General features: G+C 53.4%; 1 protein-coding gene across 1 annotated transcript in view; it reads left to right on the forward strand.

The window, feature by feature from the left end:
- Positions 1-10,583, forward strand: part of TDRD9 (tudor domain containing 9) — a 69,901-nt gene extending 59,318 nt beyond the window's left edge. The window contains exons 33-36 of the mRNA XM_036244917.1: positions 3,256-3,394; positions 6,664-6,782; positions 9,055-9,127; positions 10,333-10,583. Coding sequence (XP_036100810.1) covers positions 3,256-3,394; positions 6,664-6,782; positions 9,055-9,127; positions 10,333-10,557 — 556 coding nt within the window. The 3' untranslated portion in view covers positions 10,558-10,583. The remainder of the gene's footprint in view (positions 1-3,255; positions 3,395-6,663; positions 6,783-9,054; positions 9,128-10,332) is intronic.
- The last annotated feature ends 1,807 nt before the right edge of the window (positions 10,584-12,390 follow it).

Below are 12,390 nucleotides of genomic sequence, written 5' to 3' on the forward strand. Positions count from 1 at the left end.
ATTGCTTCTGTTTTAAAAAGGTTTCTGTAACTTGAAATAAGTTATATGCTATTAATAATGTAGGGGAACTTACTGTTTAAATAACACTCGGTGATTGTTTGTAAAGGAAGTACTCAGCACTGAATCTATTATTTTTTTTTAGAAGGGGTAATTTAAAAAATTTCTCTTCATTGTTGAAAGTATTACAATACTTCATTTCCCCCGTTGACCACCTCCCTACTCCCACCTCCCTCCTGCCTTCCCCACAGTATTGTCTGTGTCCATTGGTTATGCGTACATATGCATATACATTCTTTCATTTATCTCTTCCTTCACCTCCCTCCTTTTGAGGTTCATCAGTCTAACACCAATTTGTACTTCTTGATTCCTTCAACCCCCCCCCTCCATTTGGCAGCCAACAAAAACTTTTCTGTATCTCTGAGTCTGTTTCTGTTCTGCATGTTCATTTGGTTTGTAAATTAAGTTGTCGATAGATACATGTTTATTGCCATTTTATTGTTTATATTTTTGTTTTTCTTCTCATTCAAGAAGACCCATCAATATTTCATATAATACTGGTTTGGTGGTGATGAACTCCTTTAGCTTTTTCTTTTTTTTTTTATCCTCAACCGAGGATATTTTTCCATTTTTTGTACAGATAGAGTGGGAGGAAGAGAGAGGAAGGGAGAGAGAGAGAGAAACATCGACGTGAAGGGACACATCGAGTGGCTGCCACCTGCACGACCAACCAGGGCCGAGGACAAACTGCAACCGAAGTACGTGCCCTTAGCGGGAACCGAACCCGGGTCTCTCCGGACCGCAGGCTGACGCTCTAACCGCTGAGCCAAACTGGCCAGGGCCCTTTAGCTTTTTCTTATCTGGGAAACTTTTTTATGTCCTTCAATTCTAAATGACAGCTTTGCAGGATAGAGTAATTTTGGTTATAGGTTGTTGCTTTTCATCACTTTGAATATTTCTTACCACTCCCTTCTGGCCTGCAAAGTTTCTTTTGAGAAATCAGCTGACAGTCTTATGGGAGCTCCCTTGTAGGTAACTAACTGCTTTTCTCTTGCTGCTTTTAAAATTCTCTCTTTGTCTTGAACCTTTTGCATTTTGATGATGATGTGTCTTGGTGTGGGCCTCTTGGGGTTCATCTTATTTGGGACTCTCTCTGCTTCCTGGACTTGTATGTCTGTTTCCTTCACCAGGTTAGGGAAGTTTTCTGTCATTATTATTTCAAACAGGGTTTCAAGTTCTTGCCTTCTCTCTTCTCCTTCTGCCTCCCCCATAATGTGAATATTGGTAGACTTGAAGTTGTCACGGGCTTCTTATATTGTCCTCATTTTTTTGGATTCTTTTTTTCTTTTTGCTGTTCTGATTGGGTGTGTTTTGCTTCCTTAATGTTCCACATTGATGGTTTGATTCTTGGCTTCACCTACTCTACTGTTGATTCTCTGTAAATTATTCCTTATTTCAGTTAGTGCCTCCTTCATTTTTGACTGGTCTTTTTCTATGCTGTTGAGGCCCTCACTAAATTCCTTGATGTTCTCACTAAGTTCATTGAACATCCTTATAATACAAGTGTTTTGAACTCTGCATCTGTTAGATTGCTTATCTTTGTTATGTTTAGTTCTCTTCCTGGAGTTTTGTTTTGTTCTTTCATTTGGGACTTGTTTCTTTCTTTTTTTTTTTTTTGTTATCCTCACCTGAGGACATTTTTTCCATTTTTTGTTCAGATAGAGTGGAAGAGAGAGAGAGAGAGAAACACCGACGTGAAAGGGACACATCAAGTGGCTGCCACCCACACGACCCAACCAGGGCCAGGGACCAACTGCAACCAGGGTACATGCTCTTAGTGGGAACCAAACCCGGGTCTCTCTGGACCGCAGGCTGACGCTCTAACGACTGAGAAAAACCGGCCAGGGCTGGGACATGTTTCTTTGTCTCTTCATTTTGGCTGCCTCCCTCTGATTGTTTCTCTGTATTTGATAGAGTTGCTATGTTTCCTAGCCTTGGTAGAGTGGCCTGTTGTAGTAGGTGTCCTGTAGGATGCAGTGGCACAGCCTCCCTGGTCACCCCAGCTGGGCCTTGAGGTCAGCACTGAATTTATAAGTCTGAATACTGAGTCTCTCTTCTTTGAGTTTATGTGAAGTGGGACTCTTTCTGATTTTCATTAAAGTGAAAAAGTGTGTGTGTGTGTGTGTGTGTGTGTGTGTGCATATCTTTAAGATTAAGAAGATAACTCTGCCTGGATTATTTCATCAAAACTTCACTGAGCTCAGATGACAGGAGAAGGTCTTAGTTAAGTCAGAGAACATTAGCAAAATTTTTTCAAAGATATTCAATATTAATGTGTTTCCTCGTTTTATAACGATCTGTTGAACCCATGATGGGCTGAGACAGAGCCTGGCCAGCAGGCGGGGGGGCGGTCCCGCCGGGGGAGCCTGCACTCACTGAAGAGGGGCCTGCCGGGGACGGGAGAGCTGCTGCAGAGGACGGGAGCCGGCAGGGCGCTGGGCCGAGCCCGCTGGAGGCCTGGTGGCCACAGCGCGAGGCAGCCAGTTCTCCCAGAGGAAGGGAGCTGGCGGCTTTGTTTGGAAAGCTGGCCCTCGCTGTGGACATGGGTGGAGGAAGCAGGAGGGGACGGGAACGTGTCAGCACGCAGGAGATGGGGTGTGGACAGGCGCGGGTGGTGGAGGAGAGGCCCAGACTGCGGACCATGGGGGATGGGGACAGGCACTGGTGCTCGGAGGGGGGGAGTGTGTGGGGACAGGGTCACCCCTGACCTGTGTGTGAGCTGTCCATGGTGGGAAGGGAGGGGAGTGTGTGGGGACAGAGTCACCCTGACCTGTGTGTGAGCTGTCCATGGTGGGAGGGGAGGGGAGTGTGTGGGGACAGGGTCACCCTGACCTGTGTGTGAGCTGTCCATGGTGGGAGGGGAGGGTGCACAGACACTGTAAGCTTTTACTGAGCACCACTGAGAAGTGGGTGCCTCTTCCCCAGAAGTCTCACTGGGAACGCGGCCCACGGGAGACTTCTGCGGCGGGAAACTGCATGTGATAGAAAGGTTCCTGCGCCAGCTCACCTGAGTCAGCGAGAATGAGGACTCGGAGCGATGGGTCGGTAGAACATTTAGTTTATAACCGTGGACCCAGCCTGAGATCAGTGGCTGCACGAGGGCTGGAGCACTCAGGGTGCTCTCACGGGTCGGGTCACGGGGGACGGAGCTGGGGCGCTCCCGTGTGATCACTGCCTTCTCTCACACTTCGTGTTCAGGGTTGACCGGGACGGGAAGTGCTACACTGGAGTCCTTTGTGGTTTGGGGTGCAACCCCACCACAGGGGCGCCCATCCTGCCGGAGCACGACATGGAGCTCGCGTTCGACGTTCAGTTCAGCGTGGAGGACGTCGTGGAGGTGAGGCCGCAGGTCCTGCTCACTCTCGTCCTGTGTGGCCCCGTCCAGCAAGGAGCATGAATCTGCATGGAGCTTTACCGCAGGCCTGGCCCTCCCTGCCCGTGACCGAGCTCCGCTGTGCCAGGCCGCTGGTCTCCATCACGGTCTGCTGGGCGATGGATTGAGCCCAGCACGGCTGTGTCAGTCCCGTGTCCGCCCGAGGCAGGCCTAGGTCATGTCAGGAAACAGGCCAGGCCCTGCCGTGCCGTCTGGGTGCAGTGCAGGCTGGCTGAGCCAGTGGGCAGCGGGACAGCTGTGGCCCAGACGCCTGTGCTGTGGTGGGGGCAGCACTTAGAAGCCGCGCAGGTGGACCTGGTGGTTTTCCAGCCTGCGAACCCGATGAGGGGTTTGGGCTTGTGCTGTGGGCTTTGTTTGGTCTTCACGTCTCCTTGTTTGAGTAGCTTGGTTTGCTGCACTTTGGAAACTTTGTGCAGCTGATCCTTCACCGCGGAGTCGAGTAGCTCTGCTCCAGAGCACGCGCCTCCGCTCCCTGTGAGGCCCAGGAAGTGGGTGAGGGTGCGAACCATGGGGAGGGAGCGACGACAGGGCGCTGGTGAGATGCACTTGTCTGGGCTCCAGGGCACCGCTGGCTGAGTTCTCTTCATTTAAAACATCCCCACAGATACTTATTGAGGGTCTATTTTTTTTTAATCCTCACCCGAAGATATTTTTACATTTATCCTCAGTGGGAGGGGGAGAGAGAGAGAGAAACATTGATGTGAGAGGGACACATCGATTGGTTACCACCCACATGACCCCAAATGGGGCCCAAGATGAACCGCATCCAAGGCACGTGCCCTTGGCCAGAATCAAACCCAGGACTCATTGGTCCGCGGGCCAATGCTCGATAACTTCTGAGTCAAACTGGCTGGGCTAGATGTTGACTTTTAATAAAGTGCCAAGGAGGAGGGGGAGGGCGTGCACCGGGTGGTCGTGTGCTGCTGCGTGGTGGCTCCTCGCTAGCTCAGTCCTCGGCCTTCTGTTCCTGCCAGTGCCGTTTGCTTGGCCGCCTCCTCGGCTTCCTTGGCTTCTCAGCGAGGACTTGGGAAGGGCCTCACCTTGCAGCTTGGCCAGGATGCACTCCAAACCCTTCACCGTCCTGGTCACATGGCTTTTGAACCTAACGAGACCAGATTCCTGGACAGCTCTGCAGACACCAAACAGGCTAGCGGAGACCCAGGCTCCTGGCGGATCTCGGTCCAGCTTGTTAACAGTTCACACAGTGAACACATCACCCCTCCACCACCAGGAGCAGGTGAAGGTAGTCATGGCCTGGTTCTGTGGGCCACATAGAACCCTCCAGGACGTACACCGAGTGAGCATTGGCCGGAAACAGTCGCTCAGCCCAGCGGGGCTTCCTGTTGGTCTCGGTCAGGAGTCTCCGGGACAGAAGCTCTGGTCAGGGGGCCACACACTGTCTTCCGTCAAGACCTGTTTGCCGCAGGGGCTCAGTCCTGCTGCCAGGGGCAGTGAGCACACGGCCCGGGAAGTACTTCATCGTCCCAGCGGGACGGGCGCGGCACCACGTAGCATCGGGGTGCAGAGTTCTGGGGCACACTGAGGCCAGGCCAGGGCTTGGCACCTGCCCCCCAGGCACGCAGCTCAGTCACAACTGTGCCACGCCAGCTGCCACCACCACAAGGATTGTTGGGCAAGTGCTGCATTTTGTGTTGTTGGTTTAACTTGACTGCTCTTTCACATAAAGAGAGGTTTAGGCTTGAAAATACTTTTTAGATAATAGGTTGAATTATGAAATGTTAAACTATAAACTCGCAGATGTAAATATAGGACAAAATGTGTGTGACTTTGGAATTGGCAGTGAATTCTTAGATTCGACACCAAAAGCTTGATCTGTGAAAAAAGTTGTTACGTTGGACTTTGTCACAATTAAAATCTTATGCTCTGTAAAAGTCTATTCAGAAAGATATGCTACACACTAGGATAAGAAATTTACAAATCAAATATTCGATAAAGGACTTTTATCCATAATATATAAAGGACTCTAACACTCAGTTTATAAAACAAGCAGTTAAATTGAAACATGGATGGCAGCGGATATGTAAAAAGTTGCTCAGCATCATATGTCACTAGGAAAATGCAAGTTAAAATGCAAGTTAAGGCCACAGTGACACACCTCTGCACACCTGTTAGGATGGCCAGAGTCCCGACACCTGCCGGTGACCAGCTGGCAAGGACATGGAGCAGAGCACTCTGTGCATCGCCGGTGGGAAGGCAGAACGGGAAGTTTGGAAGAGAACGCTTTTAAAAGTTAAACACGCACCTGCCCCAAGACCCAGCAGCCCACTGCTGAGGATTTATCCCAGAGATCTGACAGGCAAAGGGCCACCTGAGTGTGCCTGCTGGCTGCAGGCGTGCAGTTCACAAAGGGACGCGGCATCGAGGTGCCCTTCCCAAGGGATGGCAAGGGGGTGAGTGTGAACCGCACTAGTGAGGTGAGAGCAGCTGGGCTCGGCTCCACGTTCTGTTCATGGGGCTTCTGGCAGCGCTGACCTCTGGGCTGACAGGTCAGTGGTGAGGGTGCAGGAAAGGCCGGCTTCCCTGAGCAAAGCTGCCCTGCGGGGTGCTGGGCAGGTGCAGGGCTGGCAGCTCTGCAGGCTCCTGGCAGACAGGCGTGGTACACCTGGGGAGCTGCTGCTCGGGCTCCCGGATGCCCCAGAGAGAGGAGCCTCTGCGGTCCCGGCACCAGGCTGGGACCACCCAGTTTAGCCAGGTTTGAGTTTGAGACAGAGGCTTAAAACATGGGCTTATAGCCCTGGCTGGTTGTGATCAGTGGTTAGAGCATCAGCCTGCGGACCAGAGTCCCAGGTTCGGTTCCCGCTAAGGGCACATACCTCAGTTGTGGTTTGTCCCCGGCCCCAGTTGGGGTTGTGTGGGTGGCAGCCAGTCTATGTCTCTCTCACATTGATGTTTCTCTCTCTCTTCCTTCCTCTCTCCCTCCAGCTCTATCTGAAGATAAATGCAAAAATGTCCTTGGGTGAGGGTAAATAAATAAACATGGGCTTACACTAAACAGAACGTTTCTTGCCAATTTTTAATTTTTTCTTTTGTTACTGTTTCTTAAGTTCTAATGGTGTGACTTGTGTTTTAATAATTGTCTCAGGGCTGTGCTGATGGTAGCCATGAACTCCAAGTGTGTCTGAGTGATTTAAATGTGGACTGAAACTCAGTTACAGAACCATATGAGTATTTCTGTTGCTATTTATTTACAGATTAATATTCTCAGGGCCGCTATTAACAAGCTAGTGTGTGATGGACCGAACGGCTCCAGGTGTCTCGGGCCAGAAAGAATCTCACAGTTACAGGATAGCGTTCGTCAGAAACTTCTGGGGTGAGTGCGATGGCCTGGGCGTGTCCCCTCCCCCCAGCTCTCTCTAGCTGTCTGACCGTGCTCCACGCTATTGGGGGCATGATGGACTGACTCATCGCTGAGGTGCACTCCAGGGCTGGAGGTGGCATCTGGGAGGTGTCTGACACAGGCACCAGCTTTCTGTGGAGCCTCCCCCGGGGAAGGAGATCAGGGATAAGCATTCTGACTGCCTTCCTGTCACTCTTGGCTGGACCCCCTTTGCCAGACACAGCCGGATCCCAAGGGCAAGGCACCAGTGGGTTGGACTGGAGGACGCAGAGGAGGTAGGGGAGGGGCTGGGGCAAGGTGGGAGCAGCACACAGGCTGCCACCACACCCAGGACAGCACACCCAGGCCAGCACACCCAGGCCTGCACACCGGCTGTCAGCACTCTCAGGCCTGCACACCCAGGCCAGCACACTGGCTTCCAGCATACCCAGGCCAGCACACTAGCTGCCAGCACACCCAGGCGAGCACACCCAGGCCAACACAACCAGGCCTGTACACTGGCTGCCAGCACACCCAGGCCTGCACACCGGCTGCCAGCACTCCCAGGCCTGCACACCCAGGCCAGCACTCCCAGGCCTGCACACCAGCTGCCAGCACTCCCAGGCCTGCACACCCAAGCCTGCACACTCAGGCCTGCACACCGGCTGCCAGCACTCCCAGGCCTGCACACTGGCTGCCAACACTCCCTGGCCTGCACACCCAGGCCTGCACACCCAGGCCAGCACACTGGCTGCCAGCACACCCAGGTGAGCACATCCAGGCCAACACAACCAGGCCTGTACACTGGCTGCCAGCACACCCAGGCCTGCACACCCAGGCCAGCACACAGGCTGCCAGCACACCCAGGCCAGCACACCCAGGCCTGCACACCGGCTGCCAGCACTCCCAGGCCTGCACACCGGCTGCCAACACTCCCTGGCCTGCACACCCAGGCCAGCACACCCAGGCCAGCACACCCAGGCCTGCACACCGGCTGCCAGCACTCCCAGGCCTGCACTCCCAGGCCTGCACTCCCAGGCCTGCACTCCCAGGCCTGCACACACAGGCCAGCACACCCAGGCCTGCACTCCCAGGCCTGCACTCCCAGGCCTGCACACACAGGCCAGCACACACAGACCAGCACACCCAGGCCTTCATACTGGCTGCCAGCACTCCCAGGCCAGCACACCCAGGCCAGCACACCAAGGCCTACACTCCCAGGCCTGCACACCCAGGCCAGCACACACAGGCCAGCACACCCAGGCCTGCACACCGGCTGCCAGTACTCGCAGGCCTGCACACCCAGGCCAGCACACCCAGGCCAGCACACCCAGGCCAGTACTCCCAGGCCTGCACACCGGCTGCCAGCACACAACAGGCCAGCACACCCAGGCCTGCACACACAGGCCAGCACACCCAGGCCTGCACACCGGCTGCCAGCACACACAGGCCAGCACACCCAGGCCTGCACACACAGGCCAGCACACCCAGGCCTGCACACCGGCTGCCAGTACTCCCAGGCCTGCACACCCAGGCCAGCACACCCAGGCCAGCACTCCCAGGCCAGCACACCCAGGCCTGTACATCGGCTGCCAGCACACCCAGGCTGCACTCCCGCCTCATGCGGCTCCCAGGCTGGTGGCAGGCTCCTCCTTGCTGAGAGCTCCTGAGCTGCTGGACTTGAGTTATGCATGAGCAGGTGTGGTCTGGTCGCATTTTGGGTGGCTTTTTCTCAGTTCTGTGAGCCCTTTAGGGGAGGTATTCAGTGTACAAAGCTGTCTTAGCAGTTGTGAGAAAGGCTAATTTTAGTTTTCTGTCCTCACTTTTCTTCATGAAAATACTTCTGCATAAACTTTGTGTTGACGTTTAGCATACATCACAGATAAGGTACCTGTAAGGCACACAGGTCACGTCTGTGTGTGTGCACAAAGTGAAGGGGCTGAGTGACCGGAGCCCGATCAGAGCCCGTGGTGTCCCCACTGTCACCACGGCCTTAGGTGCCAGCTCTATTGCCCGGGCTAACTTGTGGGCAGCCTGCACCGTCATTGAGGGGGTGCAGAGGTAGGTCGGCCTTGGCGGCCTGTGTCCGAGTGTTGGGATTAGAATGTCCTCTGGTCAAACCTCGGCACACTGTGACCTGTTAAATTCACTGTGGTTGCAGTTCTGAGGGGAAGCACGAGGGTTGATTCTCCTTCGAGAAATCACAGGGGTGTTTTCAGTGATGACGTAACACTGGGATGACTTCATTCTCTTCTTTGAATTTCAGCTTGTTCTGTCAGTTGAAGCCAAGAGAGAGAATCGTCCCTAAGTGGCCTGAAAAGCCGTACGAGTGGAACCAGGCGAGTGAGCAGTGGGACGGGTGTGAGCGCCGGCCACCAGCGCCAGGGGGACAGGCCGCTCGAGGGACTGGGCGGCTCCGCACGGCCTCTGGAGGGTGCCGAGAGCAGGGGCACTGCAGGCAAGGGGCTTCTTTGGTCAACGAGGACACTCCAGGTGGTGCCTCGGGGAAGTCCGGCCCCGGTCAGGCCCTGGGACCTGGAGTAGAACAGGCAGGACTGTCTGGGTCAGCGTGTAGGGTCCACCGGCTGTCGTCTCCGTCTGCGCGCTGTCACAGCAGCACTGCGTCCACGGTGGCTCACGCGGAAGACGGTTCCTTTCCTGTAGTTCGAGAGGCTGGAAGTTGGACACCAGGGTGCCAGCGTGGTCAGGGTCTGGTGAGGCACCTGTTTCGGCTTGTAGACGGCCCCCTTCTGTGTGGCAAGGACAACTGTGGTCCCTTCCTCTTCTCTGGGTACTCACCTGTCAAGGGTCCCACCCTCATGATGCCGTCCAGCCCTGCTCGCCCTCCTGGTATCGCCTCACGGACGTCAGGGCCTTGGCAGATGAACCTGGGGGCACATTTCAGCCCATGGCAGCTGTGGGCCAGGGCAGGCCTTGGCATCTCCTGTATGTGAGGTTTAGAAAATTCAATGGAATGTGATTTCAGGGAAAGGAACCCAGGGAAGAATTTTAAGCTTTAATTCTAGAGCCGGGATGTCTTTGTAAATCAAGCAAGCTGACTAGTCCCTCGCCCTCCAGCAAGTTAGGTATTCTCCCTTCTGGTGTCTGCCATGAGCCTTCTCCGTGTGCCCTTGACCCGCTTCCCTTGTCAGCACCAGGGCCCCGGGGCAGCAGCCCAGCCCCCTCCCTGCAGGCTCCGCATGCGCAGCTCTTAGCAGAATCTCATGTGGGGTTGATCAGTGTGTTGGAAAACACACGTGCTTTGTGTGCCCTTTGTGTGCCGGTAGCGAAGTCACTGTCACGCCTGCACGTGAGGCGGGGCGGGGATTCCTGGGTCAGGAGTGCATGTTGTTGAAGGGGATTTGCAGATGCAGGATCAGATCCATGGGTGTGTGTGAGAGTGGAGACTCCTTCTATAGACATTTTCTGGAAAACGCAATACTTTCTGCTTCCTTGCATGTGTGTGTGTGCATGTAATTTTTTATTCATCTTGTTTTACTCTACGCCCAGTGCCGAGCGTAACAGGTCCTTTTGTGCCCTGTAGGTGGACCCGAAGCTGGTCATGGAGCAGGCGGACCGAGAGGGCAGCAGGGGGAAGAACACCTTCCTGTACCAGCTGCACAGACTGATCGTGCTCAGCTCCCAGCGGTGCCAGGATCCCGCTCACGGCACTGGCGTGCCTCCATCCGGGCGCCTCTTCTCTTCTGTGGTGGCGGACGGTGGTCTTTCTGTTCCTGTGGGAAGGACTGGGAAGCGGGGTCTTTTCTAGAAACAAAATCGCTGTGCGAGGTGTCGGGTGGGGGGTGGTTCTTAACAAGGTTCCTCTTTTGCTCTAAACTTATGTAAAGTGCAGCAGCCAAGTGTTCTGTTCTGTCCTGCCGTGCGCGAGCCCCTCCCCCAACCACAAGGCAGGAGGGTTTTTCCACAAAATGTGGACTTTTCTCCTTTTTCCATGAGGGAACATATCTAATTTTGGTAACAGTAACTTCAGTTTTGTATATTTTAGGTTTTAAGTTATAAATCTTAGTCCACATTTCAGAAATCAGAGAGATTACTTGGCAACTAGTTATCTGTTAGGACAATAAAGGCATTAGACTAAGTTTCTGTTTCTGACAGTTGTTTTTTTTTATCATCACCCAAGGACATTTTTTCCCATTTTTTGTTCAGATAGAGTGGGAGGGAGAGAGAGGAAGAGAGAGAGAAAGAAACATTGACGTGAAAGGGACACATGGAGTGGTTGCCACCTGCACAACCATCCAGGGCCGGGGACAAACTGCAACCGAGGTACGTGCCCTTAGCGGGAACCAAACCCGGGTCTCTCTGGACCGCAGGCCGACGCTCCAACCGCTGAGCCAAACTGGCCAGGGCTGTTTCTGACAGTTTTTAATCAGGTCTCTGAAATGTATTTTATTCTAAAAAAATCCAAATTTATAAAATTGGTAAAGGAATAGAGATGTCTTTTTAATGTGTTTTTATTGATTATTTTTCAGAGAGAGAGAGAAACATTGATGTGTGAGAGAGAACATCTGTCATCTGCCTCCTGCACACCGCCCCAACTGGGGATCGAGCCCGCAACCTGGGCATGTGCCCTGATGGGGAATCATACCAGGACCTCTCAGTCCATGGATGATGCTCAGTCCACTGAGCCACACCTGCTGGGCTAGAGACATCTTTTTAAAAAAATTTTTTATCCTTACCCAAGGATATTTTTCCATTTATCTTCAGATAGGATGGGAGAGAGGGAGGGAGTGGGAGAGAGAGAGAGAAACATCAATGTGAGAGAGACACATCTCAACCAGGGCCAGGGACCAAACCACAACTGAGGTACATTTCCTTAACTAGAATCAACCTGTGACTTTTTGGTCCACAGGCTGACACTCAAATCACTGAGCCAAACCAGCCAGGGCTATTTCTTTATTTCTTTTTTACTTTTTACTTTTTTATTTTTTTAATCCTCACCTGAAGATATTTTTCTATTTATCTTCAGACAGAGTGGGAGGGAGGGAGAGAGAGAGAAAGGGAGAGAGAGAGAGAGAAACATCAACGTGAGAGAGACACATCGACTGGTTGCCTCCCACACAACCCTGACCAGGGCCAGGGATGAACCACAACCGAGGTACGTGCCCTTGACCGGAATCGAACCCGTGTGGGCTGACGCTCCAACCGGGGAACTAAACTGGCCAGGTATATTTCTTAATCAGAATGGTCGCAAAGATGAGGTAGTTCCAAGTACTGGTTTAACAAAGGCCGTAGATCCAGCTGCAGGTTCTCACTTCCGGCCCTCCGAGGAAACCAGCCCAGCTCTCACCTGTGGTTTCAGGGTTGCCCTGTCTTGCTGAGTGTTTCCCACTAAGCTGTGTTTCTGCCTGGCGCCCCCTCACGCACCTGTTCACTCTGCCACCCTGGCTGGAGGCTTCAGGTCGTCCTGCCCCTTCTCCCCCAGGACAGTTCTCGTGCTGCCCGACCTGGTGATGTTATGTCCTGTAGCATCGAGCTGGGTGCTTGGCCCACCCCCTTCCTTGTAGCACTTTGGTGTGGAGGGTGCATAATTCTTCATTCACGTGCTTTTCTTTTTTTTTTTTTTTATCCTCACCCAAGGATA

This window comes from Molossus molossus, unplaced genomic scaffold (genome assembly GCF_014108415.1).
Source record: "Molossus molossus isolate mMolMol1 unplaced genomic scaffold, mMolMol1.p scaffold_m16_p_1, whole genome shotgun sequence".
NCBI classification, from domain to species: Eukaryota; Metazoa; Chordata; class Mammalia; order Chiroptera; family Molossidae; genus Molossus; species Molossus molossus.